The sequence below is a fragment of the Pan troglodytes genome, chromosome 15, assembly GCF_028858775.2.
Source record: "Pan troglodytes isolate AG18354 chromosome 15, NHGRI_mPanTro3-v2.0_pri, whole genome shotgun sequence".
Taxonomy (NCBI): Eukaryota; Metazoa; Chordata; class Mammalia; order Primates; family Hominidae; genus Pan; species Pan troglodytes.
Window position 1 is genome coordinate 67,246,442 of NC_072413.2, and position 14,674 is coordinate 67,261,115.

The 14,674-nt window shown below is 52.0% G+C and overlaps 1 protein-coding gene across 3 annotated transcripts in view; it reads left to right on the plus strand.

Annotated features, from left to right (window-relative positions):
* The first annotated feature begins 1,876 nt into the window (after nt 1-1,876).
* The window catches only part of GALNT16 (polypeptide N-acetylgalactosaminyltransferase 16), a 94,799-nt gene continuing 82,001 nt past the window's right edge, over nt 1,877-14,674 (plus strand). For 2 of the 3 annotated variants that reach the window (XM_522885.8, XM_009428019.4), the window contains exons 1-2: nt 1,877-1,992; nt 2,424-2,713. In XM_522885.8, coding sequence (XP_522885.5) covers nt 2,537-2,713 — 177 coding nt within the window. In that variant the 5' untranslated portion in view covers nt 1,877-1,992; nt 2,424-2,536. Of the gene's footprint in view, nt 1,993-2,051; nt 2,246-2,423; nt 2,714-14,674 lie in introns of those variants that run through there. The other variant, XM_063793616.1, reaches the window with a different exon arrangement.

Genomic DNA, 14,674 nt, shown 5'->3' on the forward strand with positions numbered 1-14,674 from the left:
TGAGATGTGAGAAACCCTGCCACATTCCAGCCCATCCCACTCCTCCCTCCTTCCCCCCATGGAGCCTTCCTTTTGGAGTCACCAGAAGCCCCAACTGCCTGGTTTCAGTCAGCATGGTCCAGCTTCATCCCCGTGCCGAGGGGTGAGTTTGGAGCCTTTTACCAGGAGGTGATAGATGATGTGATGTCTTCGAATCCCACATCCAAAGGCAAGTAGAGATGCACAGACCAGGCTGGGATGAGGGGAGCAGCCTATGACAACAGGGCTACTCCCTAAGTTTTCACCTGGCTCACCTGAGAGATATGTGAAAATGGGGGCACCAGGAGGGTAGTTCCCTTACATTTTCTTGGTTGACCTGAGAGGCCTGTGGAGCCTGATTCCCAAGGAGCAAGGTCTTTCCTGGCCTCCCACAAATGGCACCACTGGATCTGCCCCATGATTCCTCCGGAAACCAGACGGTGGTTTGGCAGTGGTTTTCTCCATCTATGCAAACAAGCCCTGGCCCCTGGCGCAGTCTTATTAAACTCCCCAGGGGAGAGAGACCTGGGAGAGCATCTGGCGTCTCCAGACTCCTGCCCTTGTTGTGACTGCCACACCTTATGCCTGAAATTCCCTGCTACTTGTGTAGACCCTTTGTGAGGCCCTCTTTGCGTATTCTCTTCTTTCTAGGTCCCATTCCTGCGTGGGTCACTTCTGGACTTATCTAAGTGTCATCGTAATTAGTCTTCTGAGTGAGGATATCGTATTGCAGTAATGACCCTGGGTTTTCCTCAGCAGAAACCCAACTAGGGTTTCTTCACCTCAACAGAAATGTATTGAGCATCTATTATATGTGCGGTTCAGTCTCAAGTGCTGGAGAAATGGAGAAAAGCCACCTGATTTTACTTCTATCTGTCAGGGTGGTGCTCATGGGATGCTTGTGGGGGGGCATGATGCTGTGACTTCAGTTTGCCTGATTCCCCAGATGGCTTCATTTAGAGGCTGGACCCTATGTGGGTCTTCGGAGTAGCCATGGTGTCCAGCAGTGCCAGCAGGAAGCAGACTCCTCAACAACTCTGCCCCGGCATTCAAGGACCTCCTGAGTTCAGACTCACCCAGCCTGGCCAACCTCAACTCCTATCAAATCCTAGGCCCCCTGCAACGCCTGGCAGCTCTCTCTCTTGAACACATCAAGCTCTTCCATCCTCTGGATTTTTGCAAGGCCTATTTCTGCAGTCTCTCCCCTGTCCTCACCTCCCCCTTCCTTGCCTCTTAAGTGATTCATCCACCTTTCTGAGAGCTTTCCCAAAGGCCACCTTACAATAAATTATTTCTTCCTCTGTTGGATCCCTACTTTGTTGTTACACATCGATTCATTGAGCGCTCTGTGCCCGACACTGTGCTGGTTTCCTAAAACTCATCTAAGTCTCTTGCTTTCTGCCTGGAGTGAAGAGTAGTTCACGCCTGATTCTCAGTGCCTCTAGGGCTGGAGCGGAATCTCAATGTCTGTGTCCTCGTCTCTCACCACCGCGTTTTGCACTTTGTCGAAAGGTGTCAGATGGAGAGATGGCTTCTAGACTGGGCTCTGCCCACTAATTAGCTGTTTGGCCTTGGGAGAATCATCCGGCCTCTCTTGCTGCCCTTCTTTCCGATGAAATAATGCTGACGATGATATTTCAGGGTTGTCCAGGGGTCAATGAGGCGGGATAGAGGGAAGCATCGTGAAATCTGGGAGCCCCAGGCCACCGAAAAATGTGGAAGGGCCGTACCCCCACTCTCCTAGCACTGGGTGTGAGGCAGCGTCGTTTCCCCTTCGCTCTCTTCGAATGTCAAGTGCACCAGCTTCCAATCCCTCCTCTGGGCGGGCCCTGTCTGGCTAATCTCAGCTGCAGATTCCAGTACAAACTCAGGACTCTCCCCCGCCCAGCCGCCCCTACACAAGGACTCGCCGAACACACCTTGAATCCCGCGCCAGAGTGCAGCCCGGAACTGCAGCTCGCGGCGCGGGCCCAGGTCGGGGGTCGCGCGTCTCCAGTCGGTGACTCAGGGCCGCTCGGTCCGGGGGTGGGTGTGGGTAGGCAGGACCGACCAGGGCCGCGCGGGGGCAGCTGCCGGGCGTTCGGTCACCTAGCGGTGGGAGCCGAGGCTGGCTTTGGCCAGTCGCCATTCCGCCGCGGGCGTCTGTCTCGCCGGGTTCCCGGGCGCGGGAGGAAGGCCCGCGCCGCTTCCCACTCGGCGCGCTTCTCTCCCAGTGCGCAGTGGCCTGGTGGGTCAGCCGGCGGCGGCTGGAGCGCGGGGCCGGCCCTGCGCGCGAATGAATGGGCGCCCGGGGGACGCGCGCGCTCTGGGCTGAAGGGCATTAGGACCGTGAGGATCGCTCCGCGATCCTGTCTCTCCCTATCACCCCCCCGCCCCCCCACCTCTCTCCTTTTTCTGCTCTGCAGGACTGAGCAGCTAGGCGCGAGCGAAAACAAACAGCTGGGGCTGCGAGCGCCCCCGCCCCGGCCCCGAGAGCACGCCGGCCCAGTCCCCCACCTGGGGCTCCCGTCTGCCCACCATGAGGAAGATCCGCGCCAATGCCATCGCCATCCTGACCGTAGCCTGGATCCTGGGCACTTTCTACTACTTATGGCAGGACAACCGAGCCCACGCAGCATCCTCCGGCGGCCGGGGCGCGCAGAGGGCCGGCAGGAGGTCGGAGCAGCTCCGCGAGGACCGCACCATCCCGCTCATTGTGAGTACGCCCCGAGCGTCGGCCGGCCGGCTAGGGAGCCGCGGCGCGCGTCCAGCCCCTGCGCGGCGGCCGAGGGCGCGGGGCCCGGCCAGGGGCTGAGTGCCCGCTGCGCCGGGCCGGCTTTGTATATGTTGGAGCATTCCTGCCCGTTGTTATGGCAACCTCTGCCGGGCGGCGGGGCTGGGGCGCACCGACTAAGGGAGGGTGACAGAGGGTGGGGGCTGGGAGAAAGTGCTGCAAGTTTGGTGGGCCCGGCGTGCGCGCGCGGCTGGGAACGTGGCGGCTCTCCCGGCTCTGCGCTGCCGGGGCCGGGAGTCTGGGGGCTGCAGGAGCCTCGTGTGCCCCGGAAGGCTGCCGGGCCCAGCGCGCGGCGAGCGGGCGGTGGGAACTACTCGCAGCCGAGCGCGTAGGTGGCAGTGCGCAGCCCGTCTCCAGCCTTCTGGGGGCAAAGGACATCGGGTGGGGGCGTGGGTAGGGGAAGGCTCTCTAGGCGCTGCGCCTGGCTTCGAACCCCCTTCTGAGCAGGGGTCAACTTGAACCCGCTTCTTCGGCGCCGACACCCAGCTCCCCCGGAGTTCTCTGGGTTGAGGAAAGGTCTCGCACTGTACGCGTCTCTCACTCCCAACATTAGGGTCCGCCACCACGGGTAGGTGGGCAGTGTCAGCGCCCGAACTTGGCGATACCCTTGCATGAAGTCAGCCTCGCGACATCTAAGCGGGCAGGGAAACAAAGGCAGTGTGGCACAGCGGGGGCGGCGGCGGGGCTGCGGGGGCCCTTGGCGCTCTGGGGACCCGGGCGGGGGCGTGCGGAGCCGCAGCCGCCCTGCAGGGGGCGATCCTGTCGCCGTCTCCGTCCGAGCCCCAGGTGACAGAGCTGTGCGTGGCCAGGCAGGGGCACCTGTTGAGGCGGGAGGCTTTGGCACCCGCCGAGAGTGCGCTCGAGCGGGCGCGTTCTTCCAGACGGGGGCGGTTGGTGGACGAGAGCCTCGGACGACCCTCAGGAACTACCAGGGCGGGGCAGCCTGGCCGGATGAGGACCAGGAAGAGGAGAGCCGAGTGGGGCGGGGGTAAAGGAGTGAGGAAGCTTGGCGATTCCGACAAGGAAAGATCTGGGCCTGGGGGTGGAGGGGTGAGGAGCTCCGCGGGGGAGGTGCAAGGTCCGGAGGGCTGAGGCTTGTGTGGAGCCGAATCCGAGAAACGCATTCAGACGCGGATCTGAATCCCAGGAATATCGGGAAGTTCATTGGAGAGTGTCCCCTCATATTCCCATCCTGCCCCAGATTCCAAGTCCCCTGCAAAGGAAACATTATTTCAGGGCTTTGCCTGAGGAGACCTGGCGGGGGGTGAGGTTGTGGGTTTTGTCCTAGATACCAGTCTGGGTGAACTCTCTGGGGGCAAGCCTGATTAGGTGCACTGTTCCCTTCTGGGCTGTTCTCCCAGGACACTGTTTCCAAAGCACTTGTCGCCCTTTGGACAGAAAACTGATAAGGAAAAGCCTCCTGTGCTGAGACCCCAGAGTGTTGTGATCTGAGCGGAGGGACAGGTTGGAGCTGGAACTGTCCAAACCAGCAGTGGCCTCCAGACCCCAGGGAGCTTCCTCTCCAGGAGCCCAGGCTGCCACATTCATACTCAGTGGCAGGAAGAGCCCTAGTCTCAGGCAAGACAGACTGGCCAGATGCTCTGTCCCTCTTTCTGGTGAGGCGACGGGAAGAGGGTCTGAGTTGGAAGGGGCGGAGAAAGAGGCTGGGCAGGGAGGAGAGGAGGGAAGAGAGCACAGGGGACTGCTGCTCAGAGCCTCTGCTTTGGAACCCGGAACCTGAACCCTGACCTGGCCCATGCACCTCTCTCCTGCTCCTTCCAGAGTCCTGTAAGATGCACTGGGAGGGCCGCTCACATTTCTCAAGAGTCCCAGAATGGTGTAGGGGACCTGCTGGAAGGATTCAGCACTCATTTTGAGGGGTGGGAATTGGAGGTCATGAGAATCACCAGTAAACATCCTCTTGTCCCTGCTTATTCCCACAGGGTTTGACTTGCTGCAGGTAAGAAAAGGTCTCAGAGCAGGAAGCTAAGTTTAAAGTATGAAGGAGTATCAGGGAGATACCTGGGAGCTGGGAAGTGAAGGTGCAGGAAGAAAGGGAGAATGGAAGTCCCTGGGAGTGGCAGAGCCTTCTGTGGCCACTTAGGGGCACAGCCAGCTCCCTCTTTGTTCTTAAGCTTTAGATGCCTGTTCCACCAGCACTGACCCCCGTCACGCACCACTTTTGACAACTGCCTTGCATTGTTTCATTGTATTCCTCTCTTCCAGTTATTTCTTCCATGTGATTTGCAGCTGAATGTAAGTGATGCATGCGGGAACTGTGCTGGAAGCTCCTTGCATCCCCACATTGATGCACACAGCAAGATTTCTTTTTTTCTTTTTTTTTGAGATGGAGTCTCACTCTGTCACCCAGGCTGGAGTGAGGTGGCATGATCTCGGCTCACTGTAACCTCCACCTCCCGGGTTCAAGCGATTCTCATGCCTCAGCCTCTCGAGCAGCTGGGATTACAGGCATGCGCCACCACTCTCAGCTAATTTTTGTATTTTTAGTAGAGACGGGGTTTCATCATGTTGCCCAGGCTGGTCTCAAACTCCTGACCTCATGTGATCCATTCACCTCAGCCTCCTAAAGTGCACAGCAAGGCTTCTTAAAGGAGTGAAATAGGATTCTCACCCATTTCTGGGGACAGTCAATGCTTCACATCCCCTTAATATTATTATATTATATTCATATCTCCTTAATATTTTATTATCAACTGTAATCTCTAAGTAAGGAGGTGGCTCTAAGTAAGGAGGTGGGGGATGTATGTTCAAGCTTCTGCAGGCATTGAACCCTTTGTTCAACTTAAAAGGGGCAGGTGCAGCTGAGGATTTACTTTCTCCCTGCAATTTGTGGTAACCGCTTATTCAGAAACATTTCTCTGTCTAGTTGGGCCAGGATGCTGCGTGTGGATTTTCAGATTCTTAGAGAATGATGTGGCTAGCCCTGCTGTCAGAGGCTGGCAAATTCAGACAGGCGTCATCATTGCTCCCTTGGGGAATCAGAGAGCTGAGCTGGGAAAGGGAGGGTCTGCAGAAGCGCCTGGACCTGGAAGCAGCTCTGCTTTCACAATGTCTGGACTATTCAAAGCCAGCCAAGTTGCTTCTGGACCTTGGAGATGCCTGTTTGGCATTATAGGGTGTCGGCATGGCAACCGTATGGCCAGATTTCTCAAGAAGGTCCTGATTTTTAATATTCTGTCCTGCTGTCGGCCCATGTGTCACCAATTTTGATGTGAAAAATTTGGCTATGAAATCTGTAAAGCTAAAGGGAGATACTGATTCCATCCCCATATGGCTGCTTACGATGCGGCAAGGTTTGTGATTTTTCCATGCTGTACCTGATGGGCGAGGCAGTAGATTTGGGGACATCCCCTTGAATCTACACTGATGCACGCTGGGACAGGACAGCAGCCAAACTGGGAGGCAGGGCCAACACAGCCGGCCTTGAGTCTTCAGTCCTCACAGTTGGAGAGAACATTTGTGGTTGTTTTGGTTTGGGACCTAGGTTTTCCATATGCCAGTTCACTAACAGGCATGGGTGGGAGGCTAAGGTGTTATATGGAATTTCACTTTACATTTTTTAAAAAGACTACTCATTTTCAGTATAGGTGCACTCACTTGTGTCAACGGTCTCCTATTTAGAACTGTGAAAGATTTAGCCAAGAATTTCTTAAACCGGAGTTTCTTAGCCTGAAATTGGGATACTGCTGAATGACCATGGACACAATACTTAACATCTCTGGACCTTGGTTGTTTTGTCTGCTGAAGTTGAGTGAAATGATTTGCAAGGTTTGTTGATCCTGAGATAAGCAGATGATAGCTCCATTTCTAGATGTAAATACATGGCTTTAAGGGGGAGTTCTCCTGAAAGGTGTTGTGAAGTTTCTGCTTATGGAGGGACATGCTCCTGTCAGTGGAAGGTCCCACAGGAACCCTTGAGGCCTTGCAGGAAGCCCCCGCTTACCTAGCAGAAGGGGATGCAAATGATGGCTTTTCTGGTAGTGTTCTCAGAGAGTGGATGCTTTAATAAGATCTAGAATAATTTATATTTTATTTATAATGTGTGCATTTTGGAACTGTGGGAATATGATTTGCCTAAATATAATAACAGAAAGTGATTTTGTATTTAATTGGTTTAGGTACCACACTTGAGAAAGAGAGTGAGGAGGAAGAAGCACAAACACCCACAATTCCCTTTGTCAAAATGTTCAGATTTTTTTCTTTTCTTTCTTTTCTTTTTTTATTTTCTTTTTTCTTTTTCTTTCTTTCTTTTTTTCAGACACAGGGTCTCACTCTGTCACCCAGGCTGGAGTGCAGTGGCACAGTCATGATTCACTGCAACCTTCACCTCCTGGGCTCAAGCGATTCCCCTGCCTCAGCATCCTGAAGAATAGCTAGGACTACAAGTGTGTGCCACCACACCTGGTTGATTTTTATATACTTTTGTAGAGACAGGGTCTTTCCATATTGTCCAGGTTGGTCTCGAACTTCTGGACTCAAGGGGATCCTCCCACCTTGGCCTCCCAAAGTGCTGGGATTACAGGCGTGAGCCACTGTGCCCAGCCAAAAATGTTCAGATATAAAGGGCCTGATTTCCTGTCAATGGGGTCTGTTCCTGGGCCATTTCGAGACCTGCCTCTGGGACATGGGGTCAGCCCAGAGGGAACTAAGACTGGGGGTGGGGAGGAGGGCTGGCAGCCCGAGAGTTACCTTCCTGGAAGTCCAGAGGTCCAAGGGCACGGAACTAGCTTTAGGGTGCTGCTCATGCTTCTGCAGGTCTTTTATTTCTGTGCTGTAACAGCAATTTACCCCCCAGCTGCTCCGAGATCTTTGGGAGCATGGCTTTCTTCCCTGGTGGCTGTGTTTGTCCTTGCTGCAGGCAGAGGAAACCCTTGGGTCTGGAAATGCCATTTAAGGTAGAGGTAGGAGGACACTGGTAGACCAGGGCCAGGCTGAGTTGCCCACGGGACTGTCTCACTGTAATGGAGGAAGCTTCCCTGAGGTCAGAGGGGAGCCTATAGCCAAGCCTTCATTACAGTTACAAGATTGAAGATTTATACCCTGTCTGCTTCTTGAGGAGACCTTAAGCACCTTCCCCATGAAGAGTAGAGCAAAGACACAGGAGGCTAAACAGACGTGGAAAGGAGCAGAGGAGCTGAGCTTTCAGACATGAGTCAACTGCTGATTATACTCGGGCAGTAAATTCAGTTCAGTTAATCAGTGTGCTTGCCTGGTACAGTCACCGACTGTGTGTAGCCCACTCTGAAAACGGTGTCAAGTGGTTTAGTCCCTCTTCTCTGAAATCTTGTGGTCTTTGACCTGTACCTTCTAGCCTCCATAATCACTGTATACTCTGTTATGTTGATGGTGATGACATTCGTTGGAGACCTGGATGCTGTGTGTTTTACAGGCTTACCTCTCTGAATCCCCTCAACAACCTAATGAGATAGGTACCATTGTTAAGTTCTCATACGAGTAAACATGGTTACTCATGCTCTGACAACTAGTAAGTGCACCCGACACTAGGTGTTTCTGACTCCAAAGCCCAGGCTCATGTCTTCCTTCCCCTAGAGCATCTTCTGGGCAAGATCCAAGCCTGGTCTATCAGCACATCTTTTCTGGGGCACCTGAATCAGCACCTTGCTTTGTATTCGTTCCACAAACATTCGTTGGGGAAAAAAATGCAAAAACGATACAGAACAAAATGTTGGCAGTAGGGAGGTAGGATTATGGGCAATCCCTCCTTCCATCTTTTGGGTTTTTACCCCCAAATTTTCTGTAATAAGCATCCATTGACATGATAATGTTCAAACCAATAAGGATAATTATTTTTAAAACATATTTGGTGACTGGTTAAGATCACTCTTGACTCCAAAATCGAAGTATAACCTTCTTAACCACATCTCACACTTCTGACTCCCCATCAAAACTTAGCATTGAGCCAACTTTCAGAAAAGGCAAGAGACTTATTTGAATTACTCTGTAGGGTTCCAAGGAATAGAATTGAGGCCAGGAGGTGAAAGATGCAGGGAGAGACATTTCTTTGCAACAGAAGGAAAACATTCTCACAGAACCATCCAACAGCGGAGCAGTCCAAAGGCCGGCCAGGGTTTCTCTCCACACTCCCCGTTGGCCCATAAGTGCTCCCAACAGCAGCAGGAAAGGGAGAAAAAAGACTCCCTGTCATGAAATAGGGCCCAATTATTGCACTGCAAGAGCCCTGCACCCTGGGAAGTAGGCGGGCCCCATGCACTGAGGCCAGCCCAGGACAGGGTAACAACCAGAAATCCATAACTGCTGCTGTGCTCCTCTCTCCCCTGTTCCTTTGGAGCTGCCAAGCAAGGACAGAGAGAGGAAGCCAAGGCTGGTCAGAGACAAAGCTGCAAAGTTGGAGGCGCTGGTCTTTAGCATCTTTCCTCTCCCAAGACTGAGGCCTGCGTAGGTGTTTCTGCCTGGTGGAGGCACCTTGAGTCTGACCTTCCCATATTCCACTTCTATTTTCCCAATCCAACCCAGGTGTGATTTCCAGGTTACCTGTCCTGTCTCCCAGACCCCTGACTGTTGCTGCCTGGGGCGGCGCTGGCTGGCAGTGCCCCTGAGCTGTGTGCTTATGGAGAAGCCACAGCCCTGGCCTGCCTGTCTCCCCACACCCCTAAACTTCAGATGCGCCTTTGAACTGTATCTGGCTAGAGACAGTATGGTCACTCAGGGAACTTTTGTGAACATTTCAGACCAGATAGGAGTGGCAGGCCAGAGGTACTTTGGGAAAGAGGGGGTGACTGGAAGAAGCTTATCGATCATATTATGTAGGCAAGATAAGGCTCAGGCAAAATTTGAGGAGGCATTGAGGCAGGTCTGCCCAGGTATAGCCTTTCCACTTTTCCAGACCCATTAGGAACAACTTCACATTTCGCTGAAGAGCACAAGCTCCTCTTTCTTGCTGTTTCATAAAGTGAGGTGTGGCTCTGTGTAGAGCAGGGATGACATTGTCTCAGAGTTCAGAGGTGAGTGACATGCCTTAATGTGAATTGTGCTGTTGCAGGATTTTCCTGGCCCCTAGGTGGGCCAGGCAGAGTGAAGTGGCCCAGGATGGAAACAGATGTTGGCTGTCAGCAGGGGATGGAGAGAGGGAATGGAGAGAGGATGTGAATGAAGTCCAAGTGATCCCACTTCTAGGCTCAGCCCTGCCCTCAAGGGACTGTGTTTCCTTAGGTGAGTCACTCCCACTCCCTGGACCTTAGTTTCCTCATCTGTCAGGTGAGGGTTGAACTACAGGATCTCGGCGGTCCCTATCAGCTGAAATAATCTTGGACTTTGTTGAACTTCTCCCGCAAAAGTGAGGTGGCCTTCAGCCAGGGCTTAAGTCCTGATAGTGCTTGAATTAAGGAGAATAAGACCAGAGGGTGAGGTGTACAGAGACCTCGACCACATGTATTAAGAAGGGCTGTAACCTTTAAATTCTCATAAGGAATAAACTGGCCCCCATCCTTCCCCTTTCTCTTCCCTTGAAACATTGTCTGATGGAGCTACGCCGCTCCCTGCCCGCTGTACTAGAAGCCTAAGATATTTGTGAGTGTGTCTGAGAATGCACACAGGCATGTATGCAGAAGTGTCTACAGGTGGACTTCAGATACCTCAACAATCTAGGAAGACCAGAAGGAAGCTACAAAGACCCCTTTGCAGAGCATAAATAGCCATAACACCCATGGACTTTACTCAGAAGACAGGCATGGAATTGCCCATAGGCCACAGTCTGGAAATTAACATTGTTTATAAAAATTGGTTTCAGTAGTTCAGGGGGTTGGTCATCTCCTGGCAACTTTCAGTTTTCCTAGGTTACAAATATAGTAGATTGGATGAAGCAAGATGAGGGAATTGCTAGGAGCTGCTGACACACTGAGAAGTGACAGCTGATAGCAAAGGCCTAGCCAGGAAGGGCCGTGTGAGGTAGGAGGGGCCCCTCCTGCCTCCACACACACACAGGATCAGAATGCTGAAGGCAGCATCTATTCATTCTCTTGACAATTATTTACTGAGCATGTACTATGTGCCAGGACTGTTACAGGCCTGGAAATAACAAACCAGGTAAAATCCAAGCTCTCAAGGGGCTCATATTCTAGTGGGGAGAGGCAGAAAATAAACAGAAAGATATATTAGGTGGTGGCAAATACTATGAAAGTAAAGCAGCATAAGGGGGCAGAAAGATGGGAAAAGGATGGCCAGGAAAGGCCTCTGGTAAGACTTCACTGGAGATGGCATTGGCATGCAAAGAGAGAGTGAGCCATGCGGACATCTAGGGAGACAGTGTTCCAGACAGCCTGGGCCAGGGCACCATCCCGGAGAGTGTGTGCTTAGAGGGGCAGCTGGAGCAGGAGGAAAAGTGCCCACAGCAGAGGCCAGACCGTTAGGCCTTGCAGGCTGTGGTAAAGATAGGCTCAGAAATCCGTCCCTGAATCATCAGGAAGTGATAAATTCCACTCAGTGCACAGGCTGGTAAGTCAGGGAATTGTGTCATTCATTTCAGAACATTTTCCAGCAAGATGGTCAAATTTAGTTGTTAGTGTTGGTTCTTTTTTCTTTTTTTAAGATTTTTTTCCCTCTCAGGATATGTGTGTGTATAAAAGCGTTGGTTCCTAAGGAGGTAAGAGTAGGTTCGTTGGAAAATGTTCTGTGTCTTGGAACACTTCATTTCCTTAAAATGTGGGATCAATGTGTGTTGTGTGTGGTATGTGTGGTGTGTGGTGTCTGTGGTATGTGTATGTGTAGTGTGTATGTTGTGTTGTATGGGTATGTATAGAACGTGTGATGTATGATATATGGGGCACACGTGTGTGTGTGGTGTAGTGTGTGTTGTGTGTGGTATGTGTATATGTGGTATGTCTGGTGTGTGTGTGATGTGTGGGGTTTGTGTATGTGTGTGTAGTATGTGATGTGTGTGTGTGGCATTTGTGTGTGTGTGATGTGTGGGGTTTATGTGTGTGTGATGTGTGTGATGTGAGGTTTGTGTGTATGTAGTGTGTGTGTGTGATTTGTGGGGTTTGTATGTATGTGTGTTATATGTTGTGTGTGTGTGGTATGTGTGGTGTGTATATGATGTGTGGGGTTTGTGTGTGTGTGGTGTGTGTGTGATGTGGGGTTTGTGTGTATGTAGTGTGTGTGTGATGTGTGAGGTTCGTGTATGTCTGTGTGGTGTGTGAGATGTGGGGTTCCTGTGTATGTAGTATATGTGTGTGTGTCTGTGTGCATTTGTGTGTGTGTGTGTGTGTATGATGTATGTGTGGGGGGTGTAGTGTGTGATGTGAGGCTGGTGGAGGGTGCTGGTGCCTGAAGCGATGTAAAAGGGAAAAGGTAACGGAGCCCTTGTTGAAATATTGGAGTGGGCAGGCTGGGGAGGACTCTGTCTGGAGGGAGAGTTTTGTGTGGGATGGAGAATTCCTCTGAATGGTGGTACCTGATCAAGCCTGCCTTTGTCTCCTTGTCTGGTTCATGGTGTTCTCTTCTGGTACCGTTGGGACTCTGGAAATTGTTTTCTGGCAATGCAGGAACTTGGAATCCCTGCCCCTCCCCACAGCTTCTCCTCTGTTCAAGCAGACCCCCTGGAGGCTGAAGCCTGTCAGGGCCTTCCCTAAGACACAGAGTAGGCACTCGTGCGGGGAGTAGTCACTGCTGGGCAGGAGTGGGCACTGCGCAGCTGTTTCTCGGGCAGGTGGTTGATAAAAGGGGCTGCCTTCAGGAGGCAGACGGCTCTGCCCGGCCCATCTGAGGTGTGTCCTCTGAGGTTCAATGGCTCCCTCAGTGCCCAGGTGACTGGTATGACACAGCGTCGTGTGTCTCTGGCAAGCTGCAGGCACCTTTTTTCTGTGGTTTAGGTCACACACAATTCCAATCCCCTGGCAGTCGTGCCCTTTGAGATGCTTCTTGTCAAAGTTCAGATTTTCATCCCTTCATCTTCTCACAGCAGCTCTGCCTGTAGCTTCTTTAAACAAACTGTATGGGAGGGCTTCTGATATTTCAAGGTCTTTCATGTCAAGGGAAGCTGGCCTTGGGCTGCCACAGTCCACTGGGGCAACCCGAGTTGCCTTCCAAAGTTGCCGGATCAGCGGTCCGTTCCAGGGGGCTTCACTTCTGACGCCTCACACATCTGTGACCTGATTATTTCCTTGGAAGTCATCTTTTCCTCTCCCTGTGGAAGTTCTCACTGGATAGGGAGATGCGGGGCATGTGGCAGGCTTGGGGCATTATCCCAGGGATGAGGGGAAGCGCAGCCTGGGGCTCAGGGAGAAAGAACATGTGATCGCCTAGTGATGTCTTGCTGGGGATCTGGTGGTTTGAAGGGGCGAAGCAGTTAGGACTGAGCACAGCCCCCACAAATACCGCACCAACCTAGAGGCCGGATGAAGAAGGAGAACCAAAGGTCAGGGCAAACACACCGCAGGGACCAGGGAAGGCAAGGGAGCAGCAGGCCAAAGCACTTCTCCAAGTGGAAAGCAGAGGCTACCCACGGTGATGTGTGAGTGCAGTCTTGGTGGTGCCTTGCGGGGGCATGAACATGGCAAGGGCCTTCTCCCAAAACAACAACGGGACATGGCTCATCGCTGGATGCACCCCAAAGTTGCCAACTCCAGTTGTTTTTTGTATAGCAGAGAACACAGCGTCACCCAACTACCTCTTCCAGACAATGCAGCATCCCTGAACCACACTGGGGCCGGGGCTCTGGAACTGGGACTCACAGCGGGGTGAGGATGGGCTAGCTCAAGACCTATGGAACTTGGGAGATCAGAAGGCCAGCGCTGGGGCAAAGCTGAGGGCAGGCCAACCAGAGAGCCCAAGAAAGGGCCCTGGCAGGGAGGAAAACTGGGCATAAGGTGACAGGTCTGAGCGAGAGTGCTCAGAGGAGCCGGCCCCTGGGATCCCCGAAGCCAAGCCGAGTCACAGGAGCTCTGATGGGAGGCTGGCATCTGCCCGAGGCTGGGGAGAGCCCTCCTCATCACAGAGTCCAGACTGTGCTCACCAATGCAATGGTTGCCGGCCACAGGTGGCCACCGAGTGCTTGGAATGTGGTTATTGCAACTGAGGAACTGAATTTTTCATTTTATTTGATTCTCATTGATTTAAGTTTTGAAACAACACTCATTTTAGTTGTGGGAAAACATTTGGGAATGTTTAGAACTTCGGTATGTGGAATCTATATTTTCAACTGTAAATTTTTGTGAAATCTCAATACAGATCAAGTATCTGTGCTGAAAATTTAGTATCTGAATTGAAATCTGCTGTAAAATATATATCGGATTTCAAAGACTTAGAAAAAGAACTAAAATACCTTGCTAGTATTTTGTACATGTTGAAATGATATTTGGATATATTAGGTGAAATAACATTATTAAAGTTAATTTCGTCTGTTTCTTTTTATTTAATGTGGCTACTAGAAAATTTTAACTTGCATACATGGCTTGCAGTCTGTTTCCACTGGGCAGTGCTGGTGCTCACATTCATTCACATCCCCTCTCTTAAGTGCTAGGAGGGACCAGGTGCTGTGGCTTGCGCCTGTAATCCCGGCACTTTGGGAGGCTGAGGAGGGGAGATCACCTGAGGTCAGGGGTTCAAGACCAGCCTGGTAACATGGTGAAACCCCATCTCTACTAAAAATACAAAAAAATTAACCGGGCCTGATGGCATGCACTTGTAATCCCAGCTACTCAGGAAGGGGAGGCACAAGAATTGCTTGAACCTGGAAGGTGGAGTTTGCAGTGAGCCAAGATGACGCCACTGCACTCCAGCCTGGGTGACAGAGCAAGACTCTGTCATAAATAAATAAATAAATACGTAAATACATAAATAAAAAGTGCTAGGAGGTTGTCCAAGGAAGGTTATACAGTCATGTGC